Here is a 16,271-nt window from a genome sequence, read left to right on the forward strand (position 1 = left end):
GATGTAATGCCGGTTCAGGCGGTAATGAATTATTTTAAATATTGGAATTATTTTAAATTATTTTTTCGTGTGGCCTAATTGATGTGCGATGTCATCGTTGCATGTAGATGCCACAAATTCTACAGCCGCTGCCTACCATATTTTTACACTATACACCGTGTATAGTGGATTTTATGGGTATAATATTATTATGTTGCTCTTTAACAAATTCGCTGCGGACCCTTATCTTTTCAATTAGACTCTCTACTTTATTCCAGTGCGTTAAGCTTCAAATTAACCAAATATTTTTTTGATTGCTTAGGTTGGTAGACGAGCTCACAGCCCACCTGGTGTAAGTGGTTACTGGCGCCCATAGACATCTGCGATGTAAATGCGCCACCCACCTTGAGATATAAGTTCTAAGGTCTCAAGTACAGCTACAACAGCTGCCCCACCCTACAAACTGAAGTGCATTACTGCTTCACGGCAGAAATAGGCAGAGTGGTGGTGCCTACCCGTGCAGACCCACAAGAGGTCCTCCCATCAGTAATTACGCAAATTATAATTTTGCGGGTTTGATTTTTATTACGCGCTGTTGTTCCTTCACCGTGGAAGTCAATCATGAACATTTGTTGAGTATGTATTTCATTAGAAAAATTGGTACCCGCCTGGGATTCGAATACCGGTGCATCGCTCCACACGAATGCACCGGACGCGTTATCTCTTAGGCCACGACGACTTCTGGCTGCAAGCAACATCATGGGAGCTTTGACGCATTTTTAGATTTATGATTAGCCAGAAGATCATGAGTATGAGTACACTGAGAGAGATAACAATTCTTCACAACGTACTGCCTTGTAGTTCTGCTTGAGTCAGTGTGACGTCATATGTTGTGTGACGTTGGTTAAAATTTAAATGTTGCTGCCATTCCGTGCATGAACTTAAAGCCCATCTGAAGTAACATCTTTGCCCAGATAGATAGAGCTTGGTAAAAATCTTTTATTTCCGGTCATCAAACCAAAAGCTAGTATTCCCTGTACCGCGTAACAAACAGACACTAATACTTGTCTACGTTTATATAATATACATAATATATAGATAATGAACCCGAATGTTGGCCCAGTGTGGGAATCGAACCCATCACTCTCGGCACGTAAGTCTGTAGTTAGAGCCTACCATTGTGCTATCAAGTCAAGTTCCATGGTTTTGACATCTACAAAATCTGGTAACCACTTAATAGATGGACGTGAATACGTGGAGAAGAAGTCATTTGTGGAGAAAGTCCATAAACTATTTTTCTGGTTAGCATTTATCTGGACAAATGTTTATCGTGTAGGATTATTAAAAAGTAAAAAAACGATAACTTTTAATTTTATATATACTTTATTCAGACGGTCAGTAATTTCACTTATAACTATCAAATAATATTTATTTACACAACCATATCCAATATTACTTAGACAACATAATCTTATACAAAACTAATTTATATTTATTAATAAATTTTACACACTGTATTCACAAATGACCATCATCTGTCCAGCTCAATGTTTAATTAAAGGTGTGAGCAAGATAGAACATCCTTGTAACCGTTTAGAGTCGACGACACGATTTTTTTTTTCATGTAATTTTTGTCGGATTTTCTATCTTACTGTCTGTAAGTACTTACTATCTGTGAATCTAATCACTATGCTATAATTTATTATTAGCTAATTGTCCGACTTAAAAACGTATGAACATATTTTCTGCTTTTATATATACTTTGAATTGGTGTGTGTTTTAAGTTTACAAAGATCGCCAATAAATAAAAATTATTGTAGTAATTTGAATACATTTGTTAGTTCCGGATCATTCTTATCACATCTACCAAATTGAAATGGAAAGTACTGACATGCGACGTCATTTGGCGTCAAAATATGTTGTTGTATTATTACAAAGAAAGTTAAATCGTTAAGATCTCACAGATTATGAGATCATCATTTTAACGTGACAACGTCTTATAGTTCGATGGAGCCGGCTGCACGCACGAAAAAACATGACTCATGCGGCGTTACCTTGCTCTGAGGCGTATTTTCTTATGACGTTGTCACGTTCAGCTATCGTCAGTAAGCCGACTTTACAGACAACCGATTTTTTTTTTTTATTGGCATCCCTTATAACCATTCGTATATTTCGCTATGACTGTCTATTACGGAAAATAAGATAGAATTAAGTAGCCAATCTGTGTTTCTAGGCAGCTGGCTGCATTCACATATTTATTTACACGAGCCCCTGTAACTGGAATAATAACGTCATAAATCCGTCTTTTTTATTGCTTAGATTGGTGGACGAGCTCACAACCCACCTGGTGTTAAGTGGTTACTGGAGCCAATAGACATCTACAATGTAAATGCGCCACCCACCTTGAGATATGAGTTCTAAGGTCTCAGTATACTTACAACGGCTGCCTTACCCTTCGAGTCGAAACCCATTAGTGCTTCACGGCAGAAATAGGCGGGGTGGTGGTACGCACTCGTGCGGACTCACAAGAGGTCCTACTTCAAGTAATATGATATAGAAAAGAGATAAATTTAAAGTTGAAATTAAGGTCCTTTAGATACATTTTTAAAAGTAAATCCACCGTTGTTACTATTCTTGAGACACTAGGTCGTTACCGACTCTTCTAAGGTCGGTTTTAAAGCAGGTCTTTTTGCAATATGGACTCTAATGCTTGGAGTACTAGTGACAATATGGCTTCAACATAGTATTTTTTCTGCCTGTTTGCTGGTAGCCGAAGAGGCTATTCCATACATTCCCGATCCTGCGGAAAGAATGGAAAGCAGTCGATGTCTCCCCAAACACGTCATCTCGGATCCTCCCGATCTACTAACGGTGCTTTTAGGTACCTCAAGCACCGGTCACCGTTCACGTCAAACCCGTCGCTTGCGACGAAGGGCTCGACGAGTAAATTAACCCCCAGACACAGCCCACTGAGTTTCTCGCCGGATCTTCTCAGTGGGTCGCGTTTCCGATCCGGTGGTAGATTCTGCGAAGCACGGCTCTTGCTAGGGTTCGTATTAGCAACTTCGTCAGGTTTGAGCCCCGTGAGCTCACCTACCAGTTAAGATTCCGCTGGAATACCCTCTCAAGGCTACCAGCTTAGGTAGGAAAAAAAAGGCTATTCCAGCTACGTGCGCTGAGGAGGAGAGCTAATGGTTTGAACCTGAGAAAATTTGCTGGCTCTAAAGCCGCTTTAGTTACTGTTGAGGATATTGGATTCAAGATGTCTATAGATTTATATTAATAAATTATTGATGGATCTCATTTTTAGAAAATTCAAAATGTGATTTACTTATCAGTTTTTGTTTTGAAACTTCCTCTAGGATTAGATAGCTTTTAACCAAATCCACTGAAGATATCTTCTCTTAAAAGTAGTTGTTAATCTCTCGGTAATTTTAGCTTCAATTAGTTGCCTCGCCTCATCCCATCTGTGAAGGGATGCCTGGCGATTCTCCCCTGATATAAAAGGGCACACGGAGATTTCCGCGTTTATTCACAATACACACTCACTAACGGTCAAAATAAGCTTACAAAATACGTGTTGCATAATTTACAATACGTTTTATACTTTTTGAAGTATTAACTTTAATTATCCAAGTTTTATTAACAAATTACTAAATGTTTTTTAAGTAATTAATAAATACAAATTTTATATTTACATTACAATTTAAATACAAATTGAATTACAAATAAATTATTCTTAGTGCACGGTCGTTTAAAAGGTTCATGAAATGTGAAGAGATGGAAGAAATAGCGATTTGCCAAAGTGAAAACTTCAATAAAATTTGCTTTAATTACTTTGATGTTGTCAACATTACATTACGGTGTCAAACTTATAAATATGCGTATTATCTAGCTTTGTTTATAAATCTAGCTTATGAAAATTAAAATTCTAAAGGAAACTTACAATAGTTTTAGTTGAAAATAGAATATTGAATGAAGTAGTTGTTACTATGGGATTGCAATAGAATTTCTTTCTCATAGCTGCCATCTTCGTAGCACTCGTGCTACGGCGTAGCAATACAATTCGACAAATACTCCTGTCAAAGTGACTCGTTCTTTCAGAGAATCTTATTCAAAACTTCTTACTGGTGGTAGGACCTCTTGTGAGTCCGCACGGTTAGGTACCACCGCCCCGCCTATTTCTGCCGTGAAGCAGTAATGCGTTTCGGTTTGAAGGGTAGGGCAGCCGTTGTGACAATACTGAGACCTTAGAACTATACCTCAAGGTGTGTGGCGCATTTACGTTGTAGATGTTTATGGGCTCCAGTAACCACTTAACACCAGGTTGGCTGTGAGCTCGTCCACACATCAAAGCAACAAATAGGCGGGGTGATGGTACACACCCATGCGGACTCACAAGAGGTCCTACTACCAGTAGTATCATATAGAAAAGAGATAAATTTAAAGTTGAAATTAAGCTCCTTTAGATACATTTTTAAAGGTAAATCCACCGTTGTTACCATTCTTGAGACACTAGGTCGTTACCGACTCTTCTATGTCCGATTTTAACGCAGTTCGTTTTTGTAATATGAACTCTAATGCTTGGGGTACTATTAGATATTAGTTGAAAGGCTTCAGTTTATACAAAACAACGACCTCCCCATCCTTCAAACCGAAACGCATTACTGCTTCACGGCAGAAATAGGCAGGGTGGTGGTACCTACCCGTACGGACTCACAAGACGTCCTACCACCAGTAAAATTGGTTAATGCAAATACACCGGGACTATATCGATTTGTTCTTCTAATTAGCTTGGCATATTATGATTGGTAATCACCAAAAATAATTTATAAAAACCTTACATTACAATCGAACCATTTTAAAGGTTTATGAGAAATGTGATAGTAACCGTAATATAAACCTATTTCACTATTATGAAAAATACCCTTATCTCAAGTCAGAACTTGTGACGATAGAAAGTGGATTCAGAGTTCGGTGCTTACTTTGGATTTATGTGGAACATTATTTTCAATCAAATATCGATGCACCCCTAGACAACGGTTACGCTTGAAGACGTGACTGGCTTAGTTCACTGAACTTTAAGGGTGTAATGGGAGCCGTCACAAAACCTGAATGGCAATAAAGCTTACCCTAACGAGTATTCCTTTACCAAACTAACTTGTTTTTCCATCGCATAATCAAAAATTCATTTTCAAATATCCTTGCAGAACTTTACAGGAGAGCCATTTAAAGTTTAAAATGTTGGCATAAATATCATAACAAAAAAACTTCTACGGCTATTTGAACTAAAAGCATCGAACTGTTGATGCCGATACCAAATAAAACGCACCTTTAATTACAATGATAAATGTCGCGTATTAATTGTAATATCGATAATACTCGATATAATCTAGGTATATTCATGTCTGGTTGTCTGGAGTTTACAGAAATATCGATACTATAGCTACAGGGATATCATCGCCCCCCCCACCGTGCAATATAATGTTGAAGACTCAATTGATTGGAAAAAAATCGGTACAAATCTTCTATAAAATATTATATTGTTGTTTCGTCTCAAGAACTTCTTTTCTTTTACTTGAGCTGGTAGTATTAGAGTAATACATGACAACTTTTTTCTTTGTTGCATCACTCTTGTTACAGCGGTCCGGGTCTTTATTTTATTTATTTATTTAAATAAGTACTGCCACATCACAAACATCTAACATTGAAAATAAATTTAAACTATTTAATTTATGGCCTGATGCATGTGACAACAATGGCGTACATAGCATTGGCAATTCATCGGCTCGAAAATGGAATACAAAAATAATAATAATAATAATAAAAAACAGTACTATTTGTTGAAATATTAATAAAAATGTCTAAAAATTTCATGTCATATCAAAAAGAAGAAAAGAAGAAACGTTAATACAGTTTTTAATACAGGGTTTTTATTCAGACGTATTGCTGTGGGCAGATGTTATGTGCCTCACGAGCAATCACCACTTCTCCCAGGTTGTGGTGAGTCTGGTACATTTATGTAAATAGCCGCCAACTGCCGACTTGATTATTTTTTATTGCACTGATGTGTGGACGAGTTCAAAGCCAGCCTGGTGTTAAGTAGTTACCGGAGCCCATAGAAATCTACGACGTAAATGCCGCCACCCACCTTGAGATATGAGTTCTAAGGCCTCACTTTTATACACGGTTGCCCCACCCTTCAATTCGAAACGCATTACTCCTTCACAGCAAAAATAGGCAGAGTGGTGGAGGCACCTACGCGTGCGGACTCACAAGAGGTCCTACCACCAGTAAAAAGTCAGTTGGTCAGTCCATCGCATGGACAACCTTCCACGTAACCTGGTTCCTTCTATAGTACATGACATGGTATGGTATATGGTACATGACAAAGTCTCGTAAAACATTGTTGGTCTTAACGATATCCAAACTGAAACATCCTACACAATAGCCACTAATCGACTAGAAACGACTAAATCATAGGAAATCGTACCGGAAATGTTATAATGCAACGTTCTGTGAAAGGAAATGGACCTGAATAAAGAAAACCGCTACAGTCATGAACAGCTAACGAGCTGATACCACATGCGTGGAGTTTCCGAATTATTTAGGTTAAAAGGTTCATTGCTTGGTGAGTGAGACGCCCGGAATCCGCGTTATGTGACCATGACGTTCTATTCCCGCACTAGATAACTGGTATGACTATATTAGGATGCCTATACCAGTACCGAAAATGCTCTGGTTCAACAGTATCCTTGTACAAAGATATCAAAACTTTGCAAATGTAAGGCATAATTTTGATCACCTTATTGGTACAATGGTTAGGGATTCGGACCGGGCTTCGGATTCAAATACACCACGAGTAAATCTCTTTTTTAAAAATAAATTTTAATAAATTTGAATTAAAAATGGTGTAAGAAAGAATGATTTTATTGTAAAAAAAAGCGTAGGATGCTTTTCAGGATATAACCCGTCTACTAATATCTGTTCATAAAATATTTATAACTACTGATACCATGCACCCCACGCTTTTTTTTTACAATAAAATCATATTTCTTACACTATTTTTAATTCAAATTTATTAAAATTTATTTTCTATGTTTTAGTTAGATTTTCTATAAAAGCGTATTTTGTTAGTTTTTTTAAACTATTATTTAATTTTTTTCATTTTTTAGTTAAATTTCAATTTTTTCAATGATTTTTTTTCAATTTTTTTTTAAATATTCAATTGTCATCGGTCCTTAATAAGTATACCAAATTTCGAGTTAATCCGACGTTTTGAAGGGGGTCAGTATCATATTCAAAGTTTCCGTTACAAACATACATACGTCTGAAGCTAATAAAAGCGTATTAATATTGGTTATTCGAACGAATTCTCGATTCATATGTGTTTTCAGGAAAGCTGTCGAATGTCTTTAGGTTTTGATATAAATTTATGAAGTTTCGGAGGAAACGGCAAAACTAAGATCTTCCACCGAGAGGGTAAAGTTGCTGGTAGACCGACGATCCAAGTCTTACTATTCGAAAATTGTGTTTAAGCAAGCATATCTTGCAAATATCGTTAGCGAAATTCAGAAATCTGTCAAATATCTTGTATTCTATGATATCTCACATCACATCATCACAAAGTTAAGACGGAAATTCCCTTCAACGCTTACTCAGCTCTTGGCGCTACCTATATCCACCGAGATAGATAGATATCAAAAGAATTTCTCGAATTAAAAAAAAATCACGCTGGATGCGTCATACTATTGAAAATTAGTATTGATAATTTATGACTCGTAACAGATTTCTGACTTATTCAATACCGTAGAACTTCACTACAAGTGGTCCAAAAATCGGTATCTGACCACACATTTACAATAATACCTACAATTACACCATGCACGAAGATAATAAATGACAAAACTGATAAATTCTTACAATTAATTCTTATTCAATATCTTTTTTCATTTTTATCGATAATCTTATGTACATAATATTATACTAAACGAGATCTGCTTATATACATTTTCGGTGGTGGTTTTTGTTAAAGAATTTAAATTCGGTGAAAGGTTAAAAAGGTCTGTTGTCATTGCTATAAAGTTTTAGAGCGGTTTCCTTTCGTGGTTTCCACCTGAGATCGGTAATTGCACAGGCAAACCCCCTTTTGCCGTTAGGGCCTATTTAAGACTCGCTGGAGTTATAATGTAGGAAAATCCGTGGAAGTATTACCTATTAGCGGGCTCGAAGATATTTGGATAAAATTATCTCTAGTCATAAATACACTGTAGGTCATGGGAATAATTTCAAATGATAGATTCGTGTAGCCTCAGTAAAATAGACGCGGTACGAAGGTAGATTAAATGAAGAATTTTATATAATTTTAACCGTTTTTTCTTTTTTCGATTTTACAAATCTTAACTTTTTTTTTTTTTTTCAAAACAATTATTCAATTAATCCATAAACTAGAATCGTACAATTAATTCGTCACTTACATTTTTAATGAAAAATACTTTAAATTTATATAAACAAACAAAACTCCGACCTGACCCTAAGTTAATAGGCGGCGTTAATATCATTACTTATTTAAATATTATAATACATCCATAATGTCCTGTTTGTAGTAGCACCCCATTAGGGTGACAATGAAGCTGAGCATCGCTGCCGAGATCGGATACTGGATCCGGAGTTGTCCACCGTGCTGCATCGCTGCGGGGTGCTCTCCTGACAAAAGAAGATATGACATTAAAGAACAAAGTAACCTGCGTTTTTTTTATTGCCCTTGCAGGCAGACGAGCATACGGCCCACCTGATGGTGAGTGGTTACCGTCGCCCATGGACTTCAGCAATGCCAGGGGCAGAGCCAAGCCGCTGCCTACCGTTGGAAATGTCAAAAATAATAAAATGACAATATAAAATGCGAGATTAAACCGTAAAATATTTTTTTTTATTGCTTAAATGGGTGGAGTCCACGCGGTGTTAAGTAGTTACTGGAGCTCATAGACATCTACAACGTAAATGCGCCACCCACCTTGAGATATAAGTTCTAAGATCTCAAGTATAGTTACAGCGGCTGCCCCGCCCTTCAAATCGCAACGCATTACTGCTTCACGGCAGAAATAAACAGGGTAGTGGTACCTACCCGCGCGGACTCACGAGAGGTCCTACCACCAGTGCGCGTGTACGGGTCACGTAAAACCAAAGAAATAATAAAATAATAATAATACAGAAGGAAGTAACAGTTTTCTTAGATACGGCGCGGATCGTGAGAAGTTTCCTCACTCTGGAGTCCTAACCAGTGGTGGCTTGTGTCGTAGACACTACCATCAGCGGCAATTTATTTTTATATAGTGTTTCTTTTTAAATTGTATTTTAAATACAAGTTTTTTTTAAACATTGTATAATCAATAAGATTTTAAATAAATGTAGTATTATAAAGTAATAATAATAATGATAAGATAATTTATTGCCTTTCACACACATTAAGATTACCACAGGTTAAATAAATAAAACAAAAGAAAAAAGGGAAAAGTAGGTGGTTCAGCTGATGCTGTTCAAAGCGAATGTATCGGAAAAGCGCTGATAAAGAAAGTAATATATCTTTTTTTTCCCTACCTATTCTCTGGCCTAAGGGGTTATTCGAGCTATTCGCGGATGTTACTCTCGGAAGAGATTTTTTAAAATATCATTATTTAAGATGAATAAACGAGGTCACAGCCAATGTTGTCAATACACACAGTGGAATGGTTGACAAAGCTCATTAGTGCCTTCTTGAGACATGAGGTGGAAATCTCAATCTATACGTCTATGATATAGCGACTACTACAAACCAGACCTCATGACCGATCTGCGGCAGAATTGACAAAAGTGGCATCTTGTCGTGCGGACTTACAATACGTCACACAGGACAATATACTTAGACAGAGAATTCTCCTGTGAAATCCTTAAGCGCCATTTACGATACGCAGAATATAAAGGTGATGCTGTACCTCCTACCTACCTACCTGATACCACAAACCAGGGACCAGTACTCCCAACTAAAATCTTAACTGAATCGTGAAGTATTTATAACAGTATAGCTATAGCACGATGCAAAACAAAACGTATGTAATTCTGTAGTTGATAAATGCATTACATATGAATGGCCGCAAATTTAGAAATTCCGTTTACGGACCAAACAATACAAACTTCATTAGCTGAGTTAATTTGTTTTAAATCCTTCAATTTAGCGTGCACGGATTCCATCCACACGAATATAGCAGGCGATTTCTGGTTTGTTTTTGTGTTGGTTGAAATTCTATTTTTTTTGTACTTTTAGGCAGACCGCCCACCTGGTGGTGAGTGGTTACCGTCGCCCATGGACTTCAGCAATGCCAGGGGCAGAGCCAGGCCGCTGCCTACCGTTAAGTACTCTCCACAAGTTCGATAATTAAACATGTTTTCTCCTTCCATACTCTTTTATCATATACCATTTCTTCGCTCACTCCCCTCTTACCCATATCGTCTTTCACGCAATCCATCCATTTCTTCTTAAGTCTACCTCTTCCTCTATATCCTTTCACATTCATAGTTAACACTCTCTTACCAAGCTCATTTTCATTTCGTCTCATCACATGTCCATACCATCCCAAACGCGAACTTCTCAGCTTCTCTGTCACAGGTGCCACTTTCAGACTTCCTCTAACATATTTATTCCGTATTTTACCCATTCTCGTTACTCCACGTGAGCAAAACGAATACAATGTTTATATATTTTTCCTAAAGACGTTGCAACTTTTACACCAAAGTCAATAGCAGGACGACTTTTGTTAGAAGTTTTACTGCTGGATCTTAACTTTATTGGCCAGTAACCAAAATTCTAATACGTGCCTCTAAAGTGCTTCACACAACGAAACATACTAATACACCTTACATATCCACCTCGAATTACGACAGAAGTTCAGTGGGCGTTTACCTGATTTAATATTCCCACGCGAAAAATATTTTACTGTAGTCGCTACTAAAACCGCGAGCTATTTTAGTATCACGCGTTCCTATTATCGAGTCTGTCGTTATCATGCCCACGAAATAATACGCTTGTTGTTAATTACCTAATTATAATTCGATAATTACCAACGTATACACAATTTAGGGGACCATTCGTAGCGTTAAAGCATAATTTCGACGCCAAAATAAATCAGAGTACTGTTTAGTCAAACTTGCTCGAATTAAATTGCTAGATCCGTCCCGTTCTAATTAAAATGCTTTACTAATTGGTTCGTCTTTAACTTTTGTCTGTTTTTGAGATTTAGCCTAAGCTAAAACTTTTATATCAGCGAAATAAAGAGACCTTGAAAAATTGTCTGGTCTAATAAAATTAAGATCAGCCATCATTGCAAGGATAAAATACATTCAAATAAAAATGAAGACTGTAATTTTTTTATTATTGTTTACATAGATGGACGAGCTCACAGCCCACCTGGAGTTAATTGGTTACTGGAGCCCATGGACATCTACAACGTAAATGCGCCACCCACCTTGAGTAAGTTCTAATTACAACGGCTTCACGACAGAAATAGGCGAAGTGGTAGTACCTACCCGTGCGGTAATTGTAAGGTTTTAAGTTTAAGTAAGGGGATGTTGTTTATAGCGGTATTTTTTTCCATTGCTCTCGAAGCAACCGTCGAAAGCCGGAATTGGCTTATCTGACATCCCTATCTTGATGAATGATGGTATTGTCAGCCGATAGATGATTATAAGATGATATTTTTTGATTTTTTTTATTGCCCTTGTAGGCAGACGAGCGTACGGCCCGCCTGATGATGAGTGGTTACCGTCGCCCATTCACTTCAGCAATGCCAGGAGCAGGCCAAGACGCTGCCTACCGATAAAAAAATTAAGTCGCGTTAGAAGTATTGTTTTTTTTAAAACATGGCCAATCTGGTCAGCTAACTGCGAAGCTTTTGTGCACATAGCTTTAACATAATAATGAACTTGTAAGCTTACCGCTCAATACGTGCACCAACACTGTCTTAGGGTTGGCATTGGCTGGAGCGCAGGTGTACCGCCCCGAGTCCGAGGGCCTCGCCTTCTGCACCAGCAAATGTGACGTTGTCGTTTCTCCCTTCTCCGTTATAACCGATACTCCACCGCGTGGAGAATCATAGTTGATTTCCTTACAAGAAAACATAGATTAGTTTCTTAATTAACTTTTTTTTTATTGCTTTGATGGGTGGACGAGCTCACAGCCCAGTAGTGTTATGTGGGTACTTGAGCCCATAGACATCTACAACGAAAATGCGCCACCCACCTTGAGATATAAGTTCTATGATCTCAGTATAGTTACAACGGCTGTCCCACCCTTCAAACCGAAACGCATTACTGCTTCACGGCAGAAATAGGCAGGATGATGGTACCTACCCGCGCGGACTCACAAGGGGTCCTACCACCAGTAAACTATAAATTTTTTTGATGAATCCTCAATACAGTTGGAAATAATAGTTAACATTAACTACTCTGGTGTTTGATACAACACTGCTCCCAGCGCTAACATACATATTTTTCAAACTTGAAAAGATACAGACTATTAGGCATTTGTAGGCAGCGGCTTGGCTCTGCCTCTGGCATTGCTGAAATCCATGGGTGACGGTAACCACTCACCATCAGGTGGGCCGTATGACCGTCTGCCTACAAGACAAAAAAAAACTATTATAACTAGTTATAACTAGATATAACTAGTTTTAAGTTTTATGGCTTAAAATCTCTTTTATTATTATCGACTATATTCAATTTCAACACAATATTCAAATGTCGACGAACAATATAATATCGTCCGTGATGTGTAAAGTATCCGAAACGCTTTAGATAATAAAATGACAATAAGAACTATGAGATTAAACTGTAAAAGTAGTTTGATATTATGTCCATGACTCGTATACATATACAGGTATCTATAAACTAGTTTCAGTTATCAAATAAGGCAACGTAACATATTTAAGACTAGCGACCCGCCCTCGCTTCGCTTCGGAATCATTAAATTTTATTATTAATAGGTAGCTGAATCTCGCGACGTTACCCGCGGTTATTGTCGTACCGCAGGTGACGCCGCGGGGCGAAGCTAGTCTAATAAGTAACCTAAGTTACTCCTTATATCATCAGCTACCTATCAGTGAAAGTCTCGTCAAAATCGGTCCAGCCGTTCCAGAGATTAGCCGGAACAAACAGACAGACAGACAGACAAAAATTGTAAAAAATGTTAAATTGGTGTTTTTTTTTTTTGTCATTATGAAATCGCCGGACTTCCGCCCTTCACTGGGGATGGAGGGCGGGGCATGTCGGAGTCGAACCGACTAAAACCTCCTGTCTCTCAACAACCAACGTCCAAACCTCGCATGAGACAAAACGCATGAAAAGGGAGAAAGTGAAGCGTTTAGTGCGGAGCACATCTCTTCCATCACCCTCCCCCTCGGGACGCCGGACTGGCGGTCGTCGGCGCCACGACTACCAGCCCTCTCGGTCGGCAGGCTATCCGAAGCCCGCCTAGATGGCGCCGGTTAGAATGGTTGGTATATGTACCGTATATATATTTATATGCATGTAGTAAAAAGTGGTTATTTCAATATTACAAACAGGCACTCCAATTTTATTTATATGTATAGTTATCGGAAACATCTTGGACAAATTTATGGACAACTGAGTTGTGGACACCAAACGTTATGGTGTTTACGAGCCCCTTAAATGCTAACAAAAAGCTATTGGAAAGTAAGTGACCATAAAATAAAGCAAGCTTTGGCAGTTCGTGCGATAATTCACTTATGGTTCCATATTTAAATTTAAACAGTATTCCTTTATTAAAATAATATAAAAATTAACAAACCACACAGTCTTTTTGGCCTCAAACTAGGTTTTCTTCTACTATAGGAATCTATCTCATATATACATATAATTGTATATATATTATAAATATTATAATCTATAGAAATTAACCATGCAGAAACAGAGCAAGGAAACTTGCTCATCGTATTAATATTATGGAAGTGTAAGCGGAAGTCGAACCCACGACCCAGCCTACTAGTGTAGGGTACTGAATACTACGTCACCGGGTCAGTTAAATTATGCTTACCACGATCCAAATACCATAGTCTATATTTATGGTACGGTTATTGTTATGTTCCAACAAATTATGGACTAAATTCCCCCTTCTCCAAGCTTTATTAACTTGACGACAAGAAAAAATATATAGAATCGCTGTTGTCCGTGGACGAAGTAACCGTATAAGATAGTATAACTGAAGACTATCTACAGTCTTAACGGTAATAATCTTAATCACAAGTTTTCAAACGGAAACATCATCAATATAAATAACCAGCCAATCGTTCGTAATAACATATCACTTTGACTGAAACGCCTAAATTATAAATTTTACTAATTATACTCGGCTTAACGTGTTCCCTATTAATTAAGTTCGTTAATTGGATGTTTCTGGTACCGATATTGGGCTAGCGGAATGAAATGCCCCTGCCAATTAAAGTATGGTGAGTTAATGCCGATAGATTTATTTATTGCTTACTAGCTGACCCGGCAGACTTCGTAGTGCCTCAATCGATAAATAAAATACTTAAACTTTTGTCTAGAATAAACTTAAAACAAACAAAAGGAATCCGTCCCACGGGGGACACATCAAAGGGAAAACCAAAATAGTTTTTTTTATTTAATTCCGAGCATTCTCATATTTATCCACCTTTTGAATCTTCCCTGGACTGCCACAAATAATTCAAGACCAAAATTAACCAAATCGGTCCAGCCGTTCTCGAGTTTAAGCGAGACTAACGAACAAGGTGGGTGGCGCATTTACGTTGTGGATGTCTATGGGCTCCAGTAACCACTTAACATCAGGTGGGCTGTGAGCTCGTCCACCCATCTAAGCAATAAAAAAAAAAAAAAAAAAAAAACAGCAATTAATTTTTATATATACATATATAGACTAAACTATACCTACTTGCAGTTCAGTAGACAGTCAGCCCATAGACATTTACAACGTAAATGCGCCACCCACCTTGAGATATAAGTTCTAAGGTCTCAGTATAGTTAGAACGGCTGCCCCACCCTTCAAACCGAAATGCATTACTGCTTCACGGTAGAAATAGGCAGGGTGGTGGTATCTATCCGCACGGACTCACAAAAGGTCCTACCACCAGTAAGTATCCTTCACATGTACCAACAGATACCAAAGAATATATAGTCAGTATATTGCTTCAAGTATAAATCAGATGATTAAAACATGAAACTTATTAATCCTTAGATCACGGCTGGACTAACAAAATTAATGGTAAAAAGAATCAGGAAAATCATAATTTACCTTCGGAATTTTGTTATGTGCACAGCAATTGTAAGCCGACAACGCAATATATTATATAAAATGAGGAAATATATTATATAGTTAAGATAAATTAGGAGTAAATACAATAATATAATGAGTTCTTTATGAGCTTTATATTGAGTCATTTTATCAGAACAAATAATGAGAAGTGCATGTCCAGCTTGTAGGCAACTATGATGACACTAATGATAATGAATTAATCAGATAAATTTATAAACACTAAATGAACCACAAATAGTATTTAAGGAGTTACATAAATGTAACAGACGTACAATTAGCGCTGCTCGTATTTAATTCGTCTGGAAGGAATCAGGGAAATTGTTAAAGCTGCGTCTTCTAAGGACTAGGAGCATAAAATATTTCAAGGCTCAAAATCTCAAGCATTTGTCCAGACGCGGCTAGAGTTATTCTGGATTACTAACGAAGCTAACACTTCTTTTTCGGATCAAACTGTATTGGCACTTAATTGGTATCTTAATATTATGATGACGACTAGAATATTATCTCTAATCAATCACTATCTAATCCTATCACTAAAGTATCTAATCGATTTAACGTTGTGGGACATTAAGTGCTGTACCCGTTTTTTTTTTCTTTTTTTAGCAAATAGAGAAAACTTTGTAATAAAAACAGGCTCTCGCATCGTATCAGCTATTCAATTCTTCTTGACCCAATAAGCCAGCCGAGCTATCTACCAAAAAAAAACCTCTTTAATAATGCAAATTTATGATAAAACCCGATATTTCCTATTTACAAAGATCCCTTGGGCCAAATAAATGAATTCCTTAAGGATCGCCCAGTTTGGCTTCCATCCAAAGCTCATAACGGATCACTTTTATAGTAATGGCTATAGATTGGCTTGGTCGAAATTATGGAAAGTACAGAAAAATGGCGTGCTTAATAAATGAAGTAGATTGATAATTATAACACGATTTTTCATCAATCCCCAATA

At 37.4% G+C, this 16,271-nt stretch overlaps 1 protein-coding gene across 3 annotated transcripts in view; it reads right to left on the reverse strand.

The window, feature by feature from the left end:
* Nucleotides 1-1,343: 1,343 nt before the first annotated feature.
* The window catches only part of LOC114249492 (zwei Ig domain protein zig-8-like), a 241,753-nt gene continuing 226,825 nt past the window's right edge, over nt 1,344-16,271 (reverse strand). For all 3 annotated transcript variants that reach the window (XM_089735202.1, XM_089735203.1, XM_089735201.1), the window contains 3 exons: nt 11,947-12,115; nt 6,131-8,685; nt 1,344-2,381 (listed from right to left, as the gene is read on the reverse strand). In XM_089735202.1, coding sequence (XP_089591328.1) covers nt 8,555-8,685; nt 11,947-12,115 — 300 coding nt within the window. In that variant the 3' untranslated portion in view covers nt 1,344-2,381; nt 6,131-8,554. The remainder of the gene's footprint in view (nt 2,382-6,130; nt 8,686-11,946; nt 12,116-16,271) is intronic.

This window comes from Bombyx mandarina, chromosome 19, assembly GCF_030267445.1.
Source record: "Bombyx mandarina strain Sakado chromosome 19, ASM3026744v2".
NCBI lineage: Eukaryota > Metazoa > Arthropoda > Insecta > Lepidoptera > Bombycidae > Bombyx > Bombyx mandarina.